This window comes from Antennarius striatus, chromosome 16 (genome assembly GCF_040054535.1).
Source record: "Antennarius striatus isolate MH-2024 chromosome 16, ASM4005453v1, whole genome shotgun sequence".
Classification (NCBI taxonomy): domain Eukaryota; kingdom Metazoa; phylum Chordata; class Actinopteri; order Lophiiformes; family Antennariidae; genus Antennarius; species Antennarius striatus.
Window position 1 is genome coordinate 7,142,464 of NC_090791.1, and position 14,185 is coordinate 7,156,648.

Genomic DNA, 14,185 nt, shown 5'->3' on the forward strand with positions numbered 1-14,185 from the left:
CGGGGCTTCAGGTGCTCCTCATCCTCAGAGGTGAAGCCTGGAGGCTGCGGTGGGTCGTGTTTGGCCAACAAACAGCCATCTATAAGGACTGTAAAACATGTCGAAGCGCCGGATTTCCGTTAGTAGGAAGGCCGAATGATGTGAAGGAGTCGGTTTACGGTAAGTGCGGCACTTAATAATTCTTAATAACAGTTAAATTGTGAGTTATGCGATGTGTTTTTTCTGTTTTTTTAAACCTATATGGCTGCGCCATATTAATAGTGCATGTTATCCTTATGGTTTTACATTCTTTAGAAATTAAAGATAGATCCTGAAGTATATTAGTTACTCTATGACAATCCTTTATTAGGATTACTATACCTTGAAAATTCAAAACATCCAGCAATAACTCTTGATTTTTCCTGTTTTTCATCTTTTAAAAACTTTTTTTGTATGTGTGATAACGACCTTAGTAGTTTGTTATGTATCATTTCCTGCTCTTCTGTTGCTATGTGTAGAAATATCAAAATGATATGATATATTTAGTTATTTTTTCTCTTTCCATCTGTGCTTCTAAATATTTACACACTCAACTCTAAGTTGCAAAAGGCACATGCGATATGAGAAGAGATGCTTTCCTCGCATGTTTACGCAAAAGAATGTTCTGTATAACTTCCTGTGGGAATTACAAAGTTTATGTCAACACCAGATATTTCCATGCACATCAGATCATGTGACTCATGACATTTAGCAGAAAAAACAAAAAATAGCCTATGTGCAAGTATGCAGCACACTCAAGTTGGCATGTGGGCAAGGGGGTTGATATACAAAACCAACAGTGCCACAAGCTGATACACTGACGTACAAAACCACAATGATGCTGCAGTGCACGTCGATTTATAGTTAAGCAGAGGTTCTTTATAAACCAACTGGCATACCTTATTCTCTATATCTGCAATATATACTCAGTTTGCACATTTTGTCACCAGGTGTTTTGCCTTGTCCTTGTCCTGCTTTTAAAAAGGCAAATACTAAATCTAATCTTCTGTTTCAACTGTTCCATCAGCACTTTCCATACTTGATGTCAGGTTTAAAAAAGAAAAAAAATGAATAACAGCGCCAGATATTACCCCTATGCCTTTTCTCTAGCCCGCATCATAACATTTCAACAATGTAGGTACTTTGCAAGTCCATGAGCTAGTAAGGTAGCGAATACAACGTTAATGCGTCCCTGAGAGTGTGTGACCAGATCTGTCCTCTGTCCTCTGTCCCCAGCTGGCACCAACCATGGGAGTACATACTTTCATACAAGGACAGGAAACTACTCAGCACGCCATGGCTTGATTTGATGGAGATTAAATGAAAAAGGAAACACTGGAATCTGAAGCTCTCCTATAGATGGGGAAGTGCTGATGAGAGTGAGACATTTTACAGATTTAGTATCATTCTTGTCCAAATATGCATTAGATCTGAAAGACATGAAAGTCACTCCAAACTGAGGAGGGACAGGGTGAGAGAAAGAAGCAATGTAGAAAAATGAGAGAGGCCATAACGACTGAAAGAAAAGACAGAGACAAATTTTCATGCACAAAAAAATGTCTGATTGTGATGATGAAAAGGCGACGAGACAGATAATGAACCATCATTACTGTAGTGTTGATGATGGATTCTTATCTCCAAGCTGACGATATGTGGAAATTCATTTATTACAAGGAGATAATTTTGGCTCCTCCATATGAGATTGCTTTTCCTTAGTTAATTAGATTGATGGGTACGTCTCATTGTGTGCTGAAAGACTCTATTAGAGCGAGTAAAACCCATGTCACATAATAATGGGTAAAAGACGAACAAAAGGGGGAATCGTGAAAGGCCCCCAAATAAATGTTTAAAGGCATTTTTCATCAGCTGTGTACAGGCATTGTAACTTTTATCCATTTATCCACCCACACAACAGCACCACTCAGCTCAGCCTAGACTCCCTCCTCAAGTTGGCAGAAAATTGCTTTTACTGTTGAAGAATGTGTGTAAGCCTGGCTGTTTATTCTGTTTTTTTTTATGTCTCACCTCTTCCTGGTTTCTAATGGCTGTCACCTTCTTTCACACTCTCTGCATTCTTCTGCTCATTTTTTTCCTTCATCCCCTCTTCTCCCTCCAGCTCTTCAGATGCTGGCTCCAATCTTTCTTTCAATTAGCCAACCAGTCTGTCACGCATTTTAATACCACTTTATTCGCTTCAGCTATCCTCTGTCTTCCTATTCTCCTTCTCTTCTCCTCCACTGTCATGGCTGTATCCACCAAGAACCCTCTCCAGCGCCGGCGCGTTCTTGGTCCCGTCTCACCCAAACGCATCTACAGAAACCTGTCCGTCCGATTGAGGGGAGAGGAGTCATCAGTTGTTGAGGAAACGAATGTACCCAAACATCCCAGCAAGTCTACAGACACAGTAAGATCTGTCATATCTGCTCTGATTTATGATTTGACTTAGTTGTCTTGAAATGTCCACTGCCTTTGTCATTGGAGACTAACTCCTTTCTCTTTACCTCGCAAGATAAATCTCTATGGTTCAAATTCTCTTCCTCTGTTTTTCTCACCCACCCACCCACCCCCTATTGGACCTGCACCGTCTCTTCTGTGCTTTATTAGTATAAAGCCCTTTGGGAGGCGGTGGAAAACGAGGACACGCTAGCTGTACAGAGCCTGCTGTCCAGAGATCACACCAATTGTGCTGGAGGAGGAGGAGGAGGAGGAGGAAGTAGCATTTGGGAGCGAGGAGAGAAGAGAGGGAAGGACTGGGACAAAGAGAGAGAGAAAGGGGTGAACAGGATCAGCGAACAGGGCCTGGTTCCTCTGGATGTGGCTGCCCTTACCTGCAATTCCCCTTTGCTCCATGTTTTAAGAAAGGCGGGTGCCAGGCACAACCCTGAATGTGAGTCTCAGGTTTTAAAATATCACAAATGATAGAAATGTCAATGGAGCGGGTGGCTTTAAAATGCTCAGCTGTAATTTTGAATTATCACTTCATCCTTCTTCACTGTGTCCACTCCCAGTGTGCCTGCCAACAGAGTGGGCACCCAAGCTGGATGCGCTGGTCTTACTGGCGGGAAAACATGTGGAGGAGAGGAAGATGGAGTTGCTGAGGAAGTCAGGGACCAGCCCTCAGGCACAGGCTAACATCCAGAGACAAATCCGCCTCTGGACCCTCAGGCGACAACTGTACTGCCGGATGAGAGAGAACTTCGTCAACACGGGTTAGTGGTCGAGGGTCGGCTTGTGGCATATCAAGAGCAGCTTAGGACACAAACAAGATCACAGACTTCTTCTTTACACTCTTCATTTAAGTTGTTTCCTTTCAATTCTTCAACATCTACCTCAAAATGATTGAGCTAATGACAGTTCAGCAAGACCAAAGCAATTAGTTATTCAACACAACTTCTTAATTAAATTATACTGATTTCCTGTCTGACCTCTTCTAGAATGTCTCCTTTTAGATTCAAGGCTAACTCCTCATCAACCTTCTTCAATTCTCCCATGTCCGCCTGTACTTACTGTAATTACTTTGTCATAGACTTCACTTCTTAGCTCTTATTTCATTTCTCCATCAACTTCACTCCTGTTAGTTGTCTATTTTACTATCACAGAGTTATCTTTTTGGGCAACAAGTTTTTTGTCTCCGTGGAGTGAAACTAAACTTGCATTGGTTAAAAGTTCTTAATGCTTCCTAATGCTTGTACTGTAATTAACATGTTTGTGGGTAATTTGTCTGTCTCTATCCGTCTGTCTTTGTATCAGTCTGTCTATCTATCCGTCTATCTATTTATAATAATGTTATGCTCTATATTTTACTCTTAGAAGTAAGTAGTGATCATTTAGTCCTGTCTCATCCCCAGAGCTCCCAGGGCCTCCCAGTCATGTGTCCATAGTGGTGACCAGTGCATCCTCTCTATTTGTGATGATCAAAGAACCAGAGGGCAACAACATGGGACTCATCACCCAGTATAGAGGTAGATGGTGAATAGCGTGACTTAAAACATCCAGTAATAACTCTTGATTTTTTTTGTAATGTATTTTTTGTAAGTTGTAATGTATAAAAATGTGATTGTGTAAAGAAGGTATCACTCATCATTTGGGCTGACATTTATATAAGCCTTCTATTTAGAGTGATGGGATGACTTCTCTGTTTTTGCTTCTCGCTTTTACATCTTCATCAATGTCACTCTTTGCATCCACAGATAGACTATACCCAGAGAAGTCAAGTTCCCCGAATTATAAACACTCAAATCTCAATATCTCCCTCATAAGGGTTCTGAGAAAAACCAGAGGATAATTTGTCATTGCACTTGTTTTGTGTTTGCAGTGGAATGGAGCACCTCAGCCAACTTCATAGACAACCTGGACTCAGCCGAAGTCACAGAGACCAAAAACCCATCACATAGCATTAGGGGACTCACAACAGTAAGTCAAGCAGCAGCTTCATGCTCTCTCTCTCTTTGTCCCTCTCTCTCTCTCTTTGTCTCTCTTTCTCACACACACACACATATACTGTACATACACAAACATACCCACAGGCAAGCACCCATCAGTGCAGTCACTAACTCTAACAGCAAAAACACATAACAACACTAAACTTGTATTTATTGCACCCCAGTGATTATCAGCAGAGCTGAACCTTTTCCTGTAAGTTATCGCTTGAAACGTTCTTAGATGGATTAATGATGAGGGTAATGTGTTGTTTCTTGGCTTCCAAATGGATGATTCATAAGTTAATATACGGTGATAATCTGGTGGCCTGATGCTTCTCCAAATGCAGGGAGAGCGGTACTTTGTAAGAGCAAGTGCCTTCAATATGAAAGGATGGGGTCCGCCTCAGTGCTCTACTCCGCCCAGCGCTGCCCCCTCTAGTGAGTATACTGAACTGAAAACTTTTGATGGATGTGGACATGTTTCTTTTCAAGTGCTCCTTTAATTTTTCCTTCTGTCCAAAAGAAATTAAATTACTTGGCTGACTAGAAGCTTAATGTGAAAAAAGTGCAATCTATTCAGAACTGGTGAATTAATGAATTATTTAAACATGGAGAATTAACGATGTCATTGTGAGACAATGGGCCTCATGGCCCTAACACTTTGACATTGGCTTAAAACTTTTCTTTCATGCCACCATCTCCGTTTGCGTTACTTACTTCACTGTGCACTTCACACTGTGAATTCACAATAAAATACATTTGTAGCTCATGCTTCAATGCCAGTTAAATACAATTATCCCAATCCATTTGAGTTTAACTTAACAGGTGGCATAGATTCTGCAGCTCTGCATGAATCAGCAGTAAAACTTTTCAAGCTTGCAGATGGTGTTTCATGCAGTTACCCTCGCTTCCTCATCACCAGCATATTGTTTCTCTCAATCTTCCTGTACAGGTTGGAGAGAGTGTGTAAGTCCGGAGTCACAGCCCAGAAATTACAAGGGCCTTGTGAGGCAGTTGCTGGAAGATGCCAGAGAACCACATTACAGAGAATTCTGCATAGGTAACAGCTTTTATATAACAGCTTTGGAATCATACATGCAGTTGATGTATGGCAAGTAAATGTGAGATAGTAAAGCTATAAACAGCAATCGCTGCAGTGTCCTTATATGAGCATATTTCCTGACAGATTCTTCATTGAAAGAAAGACAAAAAATGTTTAACTGGTCTACTTTTCAATATTATTATAAATAAGTATTTACTGTAAATACAATAATACAAATCCCTCATTTTTTTAGTACTTTACTATTTCAATCCAGTTATTTTGAATTTACAGACGTTGCTGTCACTTTTTCACTTTTATTTTGGCAATTATGCTTTTAATGGATGGAAAAGCTGAAGATATGTAAAATGAGAGCAAGAGTAAGGGGCAGACATTCGGCAAGGGCCACGAGCTGAGATCCAATCTGTGATCATACACTGAAATCACTGTCTCATCTGTACCGTGTTTAGTACAACTTCTATGCCTCAAGTTTGCAAGCAGTTGTTATGACCTCGTCTTCCTTGGTTTTGCCATTCTGTCGGAAAATAGCCTGAATATTGATGGCATTTAAACGTAAGGTTTTAGTTTGTAATGACCTAATATGGTTATTTCACAGTCTTTTATTCCTGCTTTGCTCCATCTTATATCAGCAATGTTTATTGCATATATTATTTCTTCTCACGACACAGAAATCTATTTCACCTCCCATTTAAAATGTTCTGTTCAAGCTCAATAAATATTCTTTGGCAGTAAAATGATTTTCATGTTGTCTGATCCTCCTCTTCTCCACTCCACAGAGAGCTCTAAGCCCCAGAGTCCCAGCAAGCGTCTGTCTGTGTCTCGAGGCATCAAACAACTGTTCAAGTCCGCCACCAAGTTTGTTCGTCTCCTACAGAGGTAGCTTTTCATCTGCTATACCTGTCACACTGTGCCCTCAGGGAATGAGGAGTAAGGAATTCAATGTGATATCATTACAGCAACATACGCTGCAAAGCCACGTTCACACTTCTATTACGGTTGTTTAAAAAGAACAGTCACATTAAACCTGCTGAAACCTCTAGTCTGGTGAGGAGGTATTTTTAAGAGGAATTGGCTGTAAATGATCAAGACACCTCGCTGCCAGTTTTGTGTTCAGTGGGCTGCATGCACCACAGTGGCTAACAGCAGATTAATGGGCAGCGCCTCAGGACTGTAAGAAATAGTGTTTCAGGAGTCTGCATTGATTAATCATGTTTGTTTGAAGGAAATGCTTTATAGAATATAAACCCAAACATAATTTACACAGCGTGTAATGACTTGGTTTGATTCCAAAAATAATTAGCTAGCTGTTTAAAGTTGGGATACAGAGATTTTACAGTTTTAGAATAAAGTCAAATTTAGGCTTACATTGCAGTAGACTGTAAATTGTAACACAGAGCTAGTGTAACCTGACATTTCTCTCTGTATTTCCTCTTTATTTGGTTTTCTGATTAGGGGTGTATACCTTGCCACGGTTTTCTACCACAATGAAAACATTCTGGTGACTGCTGAAGATCAGATCCCACTGGTGGAGATCCAGTGCTGCTCCACTTCCATCACCCAGGACTTCCTTTGGTTTGCCAAGGTGAACCATCAGTCTAACACATGTATATGTTAATTTATCACACGCTCCTTCATTGTTACATCCCCTTTTTTAAAGCGATGATGTATTGTGATTGTCAGTGTTTGTGTGTTCGTCTGTCCGTTCATTAGTCCACCAAATATCTTCGCAATCGTTGCAGATAGAAAAATGACACAAAAAGCACATTACTCGGGAGGAAATTAGATGATGACGTTGACCTTGAGAAAACCAGTTCAAGGTAAAATCTCAACTTTTGTACACCGGATAAGATAGAAAGACGAGAAAGAAGGACAGTGTAAGATCGTAGATCAATGCTAGTGATCTATGAAAGTAGGTCAGAGTACCAGCTTTGATCTTTGACCTATGCAAGTAGCTCAGGGTAAAATTTTGAATTCAGGGGTGTCGCGGGATGTTGCAGTCTGAGACTGCATTGGTTCTTGTTTTATTTGTTTTTCTACAAATACAGTTATTAACAATGAAAGCTGTTTAAAGTGCATTTTAAAATTTAAAATGTTACTTTTCCTGTAGTTGTCCTGTGCATGGCAACAAGTCCCTTGGCTCCAGCAGGTCCTTTTCTCTGCTCACTCATCTCCCTCGTCCCTCCTTCAGAATAGGCACAACATCTTAAGAGCTGTTTCTCAACTGCAGGTAGGAGCCCAAGCATCTTTTTCTGCATGATAAGTTTCAAGTTTCAAGTTTATTTATTCTTATATAGCCCAGATTCACAAACAATGTCTCAAAGGGCTTTACAATCTGCACATGGACGATATCCCTCTGACCTTTGTGCACTGCGAGCAGTACGACCCTCACATAGGATAAGGAACAACTCCCCCCAAAACCCTTTCAACAGGGGAAAAAATGGATGGGAGAAACCTCAGGAAGACTGCAGAGGAGGGACCCCTCTTACAGGAGTGGACATACGAAGCAATAGATATCACATGTACAGATTAACAACACAATAATAATAACAATGACAATAACAATAACAATAATAAATGTATGAAAAAGGCACGCTGATCCATCCAGCAGAGTGAGTCACCACCAGCCGATGAATCACACAGAGGTCACCGATTGCCGAGGATCCACCACTCTGAGGACAAACCAAACAGTGCCTAAGTTATTGATCTCAAAAAAGTTATAGTGTAAGATACTCTGCCAAAACCCAAAAACCACAGTATAACCAAATGAGGCAGAACCAGCACTCCCCTAGTGGATGGTGAAACAGGAAGCTCTTCCTGGTGCCTTGCATCACCGTTTTAGGGTACAAGCCTGCATCAGAAGAATCCATGTTTCCCTGCATGAATCCCTAATATACTCATATTTATTCATGCTCATGTTTCTGTTTTTATCACCTTTCTCTGCCTTCAGTCTTCTCTAGGAACACTGGACCTGGGTCAGGTGTACTATGAACCTCTAAAAGACCGACAGGGCAATGTCTTACTCGTAACTCTGAAGAGGTTCTCCAACCCTCCCAGGTGAAACTCACTTATGCATTTCATTGATTGCTGTCAGATATTTTCTCTTTCCCTCAAAACGAAGCACACAATATTAAAGCGGGCTTTAACTTCGATCTTCTGTTTGTATCAGACTGAATTTTTCAATCTGCTAAATCTTTTTTAAAGGAAGTCGATATTTGGTTATTTCTCTTGTTTATATTTCACATAAAAATACAGAAAAATAAGTTTATATTTTTCTTTTTACAATATTTAAAAGGGTTGTAAGACGTAAAAAAAACTATGTTTACGTATGTATAAGGATAAATGTAATAAAAATCCAATTAAAGTAATAATGCTGTAAATAACCAGAGAGATAAGATAAGCATGGTGAAACTTCATCAGACAGACATACAGTAAATATTAATTCAATATTTGTAGGGATAAACTCAAATTATCAAATCATAAAAAGATTTATTTTGTCTGATATTAAAAAGTTATATTGGACTTCTTCAGGTTGTAAGATTTTGTCTTACTCAGATATATGTTTCTAATCAGCTAGACTTTCATCAGTAAACCAAATCATTTACTAGCACAAAGGTGATAACACTTTAATCAGGTATCATGCTTTTCTCTCTTATCACATGCCTGTTTGTTGGCTGCTGGCATTACGCTAACGGTGATGCACTAAACTGAACATGTGACAAGTCCATGAGGTTTACTTTTTGTATTTACTTGTGTGCACTCCCTCAAGGCCTCCTGACCCTCCATTTCACTGGATGCCCTTGGCCCGTCTAGAAAAGAACCGTAGCAGAACTCCTCTTCTTCCTGAACCCACTGCCATGGACATGCTCTACGAACAGCTCAAGGTGAACCTATGTTCCCTTTTTTTAAAAAAAAAAAAGACAAAGAAAACAGTATGAGCTGCCTTAACTTGCAGCAGAAAGGATTTAGCATAAGTCTGGAGTGAGTGTGCTGACCTTCCTAACTTGGTTGTTTGCTTGCAACTGAAAAAAGCTCGATTCTGTGGTGAAATTAATATAACAAGCCTTAAGAAATGATCTTACTCTGAAAAAAGAAAGAAATGGCAATTAAAAGGCATCTAAACATAAAATTCTCATCATTGCATATTTTTTCCTGTCTCTTCTCCAGGAAAAACTTTCTTTTCACAGACAAAGCATGCAGTGTGCCCAGCCGGGTCTATATGTGGGCATCCTGAAGCTCTGCAGCTCCCTTGATCAGATCAGAGTACTGGTGCCACCGAGGCTGCCCAACCTGCTGTGCCACACACGAGTCAGACACAATGCCCACGTGTCTAGGTAACATGTCAATTACTTTACTGACCTTGTCAGTTTTGAATATAGCAGTTTTTTTAAAGGTTTCTTACCATTTTCCAGAGCATATGTTCTGTGCTATGCTGGTTTTTATGTTATAGAGAAACCCAAACGCTTTGAAAAGAATTTTAAAACAGATATGGTTCATGGTTTTATAAAGGGAAGTTTATCTTTAGCTCGTTTTGAAGATAAACTGGATAAAAATTAGTAGTTACTAATGTCATGTAGACATTAGTAACTACTAATGTTGTACATGACATTAGTAGTTACTGGGCCACAACTATGAATGTCTTCACCAATTATGTTTGTTATAGCAATATTTTGTTGATTGTATCAACACTCTGCAGAGAGGAGTGGGCGTGGCTTCAGAGTCATATTCACACCACAACCAATGACAGTGCTCCAAACCTGTTGAGTGGCGATGATGACAGTGTGATGGAGAACAGTGGACTGGTGGAATTCATCATGTCTCTGAGAGCTGCCATCTCACTTCTCCTGACGAAGCTCAACATCCCCCTCTACAGGGTAAAAGCGACTCCATGCTGAACTCATCTCTTTTCCTTGTGTTTCCAAAGTGTTCATGAAAGAGATATGGGGAAATTCTTGCGTGTTTTGTGTTTGCGGCAGGCTTATCAGTATGGAGTCTATACTCGTGAGCTGATGCAGTTTGGAGACAAGGTGTCCATAATACTGCTGCTGCCTCCCAGTGAGGACTTCAGCTCCAACTACTGGCCCATCATCGGGGCGAAGGAGCCTGTGCTCACCATGCCTCTACAAATCTTTGAGCTGGGTAGGTGTAAAACTACAGCTGCATAAATCTACAGATGATGATGTTGACCTTGAGAAAACCAGTTCAAGGTAAAATCTCAACTTTTGTACACCGGATAAGATAGAAAGACGAGAAAGAAGGCAAGTGTAAGACCGTAGATCAATGCTAGTGATCTATGAAAGTAGGTCAGAGTACAAGCTTTGATCTTTGACCTGTGCTAGTAGCTCAGGGTAAAATTTTGAATTCCCATAATGGTGTTTTCAAAGATAATTTTGCAGCTGATATTATGATAATATAGCATAATAATAAAACTATACACAGAATGTAAGTTAAACCATCCAAAATAAAGAGCTTCATTCAACACTTACCAGTTTGGTTTGAAAATATTGCACTATTTTATTTGATCTGTTGAGGATGTTATTGATTTTTATTGTTCTTTCTTTCCTGATTGTCATCCACACTTTTTGATTTATTTATAGAACTGAAATCCATCCTTCACGTAGAATACAAAAACTTTCATGGTTAATAAAGTTAGAATTAAGTGTACTAACAAGTTCTTCTCGTCTTTGAGGTAATGGTTTATTTTTTCTTAACTCGTCACCAGTTCACTTCTGGACATATGAACAGGATTTCCTCTCCCAGTACTGCCAGGCCTGGGTGAGGCTGGAACTCGACAGTCACCTGGTCCAACTGGCTCTGCGAGAGGCGCTTGATACCAAGGAGGTGCAGGAGGCCAGAGAGCGACTCAACTACATTACAGACCTTTCCCATGTACGATCCTGGAAGTAAAAGCAAAAGAACAGGACAATGATCCTCCTCAGTCACAGCTGCAGCTGCAAAATCCCTTCATAAATATTCCGTAGTCTGCTTTTATTATCAAATAGCTAATTTTCTGTGGTTAATATGTACTTAATACAGGAAAACAAGAAAGTAAACTTTTACTTGAGCTCACCTAATAATAATTTTATTAGTGTAATTATAGAAACGGATTTCTCTTTATATAAGTTACTTTCATTAGAATATATATGTTTCTTTTGCTGCTCTTTCAGCGTCTTGATGCGATGTGGAGGAGTGCCCGCTGGGTAATGGACTGTCTGAATTGTGTCCGGTCAAAGCAGTGGGTGGGGGCAGTGCCCCTTGGCCTGGTGATGGGTGGAGACTCACCGGCACATCCTGAGGGTGAAGAAGAGGAAGAGCGTTTGATTTCCAGACTGAAGTGGCCCAGTTGGACTCAAGTAAAGAGACAGACTGTTGCAGGTACATTGATCGGAGTCAGGCATGCAAATTTTATTATACTACCAATTTAAAAAAAAACAACCACCAGAATTCGACTGAATTTTAAATTTAATGGTAAAAACAAAGAAACACATGAATCTCTAATTAGGAGAAAGCACCACTCTAATAAGTGCATAAAAACATTTGTGAAAAGCTAAAAAATCATTTTTGAGTAATTGAAATAATAATGCTCAACAGATACAGTATGGAAGCAATGAGAAGCCACTTTGGCACAATAATGTGACACGTTGAGTGCTGACACTCGTACATAGCTTAACTAACTTAGTTTAGCCTAATTTTTTTTATTATTATTAGTGCATTAATTTGAGGGTTAATAAAGGAGCTTCTCTCTTTCTTTCCATTTCCCTTCCAAACTGAGCAGTCAGCGGGACGCAGACAAATGTTGTCACCGCAGAGGTCTCCGTTCCACAGGGAGTCATGGCCATTCCTGAAGAGGAACCACTGGAGGGTGTTGTGAAGGGAGGATACCCTGTCGACATCGCCGCGCAATCAACTTTGGACCTGACTAACATCGAAAAGTCAGACTTCGGGTGTGTTAGCACGTTAATTCAATCTGGACTGGAGCCTGCTGCTGTCACGCAGCTGGAAATGTGTTGCCAAGTTTTGGACCCGCAGGAGTCTTACAGCGAAGAACAGGACTTTTGTCCGTGCATAACGGAGGTAATCCAGCCGATGGAGATGGCAGAGCTGGCGGACATCTTGCCCAGTCTGAGTGCTAAGAAGGAGGAGACTCCTAGATGTCCGTCCACACCATCAGTAATGGATATGATGGAGAGGTTTGAACTGGGGATCACTGAGGGCAAAGCTTTCTCAGACTTAGAAAATACAAACCTGACTGCTGAAGGCGGGTGTCTGTCAGACCCTAATCTGAACTGTAACTGCAGAGACGCCAAAGACCCACACTGAAGAATAACATATTCCATACCTGTCTGTCATGTCCTGGTTCACACCACAGGAACTGATGTCTTTTCAGCTTGGATTTCCCTCCAGAGGCTCAGCAGATTCTTGGTAGTGAATGTGGGTTCCCCAGTAGAAATCCCGTGGAGTGGGACAGACCCTTGAGCAGCTGATATCGACCAGAACCAGCCTACTGCCAACTTCAATTTTAAAATATAAAATTTAAAGGATCTTATTAATTAGCTTGAAAAAACATTTTCTCTCAGTCAATGATATCTTTTATGGAGTAAATTTCAATCTTCATACAAGGTTATTATAACTGATACCATGAAGGACGTGGTATTGAAAGAAGGCACTGATTTATATCACCTGCACATTTCTTGGCCTATAACTTATCTTTGCTAGACTTAAGGGCATTAGATCTTCTTGTGTGGAAAAATCTAAGGTACGGTAGCAGAAATCCTGCACTCAAAACTTCACAAAGCAAAGTTGGTACTCGGTTGAGGCAGCATACAAACTCATTCATCAGACGCAGTTCCATAAAATGTAATTGTGATCGGTCATCTATGAAAAGTTGTGAAACACTAAATAGGTCTGGTTGACCTTTGTGCCCCTTTTCATTCTCTAACACAAATGCTGCAACGTTTTCAATCCTGCTAGAGTATTTGAGTACTGATAAACAGAGAGGACAATACGTTGAGAGGACAAATCTCTAAAGAAAACATGGGACTGCTGCAACAAAACTAAAATCAGTGTTAACCCTCAGTTTATCTTCTTTAATTCTGTATGTTATTTTCATGAAAGACCCCTCACAAAACTTAAAAGCATGATTTGAAATCTAACTGCACAGTCGTTGGTCTGCATTTTGAGTTGACATTTTCACCAGGCCTTTGAAGTTAACATTAACTTATATTATTGTCTTATATTGTTATGGAGACATTACATTAATAATTAAATGGGTTAACTTGTTATATTTGCATATTTCCATAACCCAAGTTTGAAAAAAATATTTTAAACTGTTAAATGTCCCTAAATTGGCCGAATTAATGTTGCTAAAAATACCATTAAATACTGATTGCCATGTTCACATTCTTTAGCATTCTGTATTTCATTTCTGATGTGGATTGTTTTCTAGATTTCTTCTACTTCTAGTGAAAATAGTGACATAAATACATTAATCGAATACCTCCAAATGCCTGCACACATTTTCTACACTCGACAATTTTTTTCACGTATTTTATCAAACTACATCACTTCTCAGGATGGAGGGTGTATTGGCATGAGCTTATATAAACAGTACTCACCAGTGCATTTCTACAAGGTGCTGTGACCTGTCGTACCAATAGGTGGCGGTGGTGTGTTGTTTGTGTATACTGTA

The 14,185-nt window shown here is 40.0% G+C and overlaps 1 protein-coding gene across 2 annotated transcripts; it reads left to right on the top strand.

Moving 5' to 3' along the window:
* LOC137610194 (ankyrin repeat and fibronectin type-III domain-containing protein 1) lies at positions 1-13,897 on the top strand. Of its 2 annotated transcripts, XM_068337672.1 has the most exons (20): positions 1-159; positions 1,255-1,397; positions 2,135-2,422; positions 2,623-2,905; positions 3,027-3,227; positions 3,867-3,980; positions 4,334-4,431; positions 4,787-4,877; positions 5,392-5,499; positions 6,276-6,375; positions 6,952-7,081; positions 7,607-7,726; positions 8,447-8,553; positions 9,266-9,380; positions 9,664-9,830; positions 10,193-10,370; positions 10,473-10,635; positions 11,219-11,385; positions 11,664-11,871; positions 12,272-13,897. In XM_068337672.1, the coding sequence occupies exons 2-20, from the start codon at positions 1,392-1,394 to the stop codon at positions 12,814-12,816; spliced, it is 3,189 nt and encodes a 1,062-aa protein (XP_068193773.1). In that variant the 5' UTR covers positions 1-159; positions 1,255-1,391; the 3' UTR covers positions 12,817-13,897. The 2 variants fall into 2 exon arrangements, with proteins under 2 accessions (XP_068193773.1, XP_068193774.1); XM_068337673.1 differs by lacking the exon at positions 1,255-1,397 and having other exon boundaries at positions 2-159.
* The last annotated feature ends 288 nt before the right edge of the window (positions 13,898-14,185 follow it).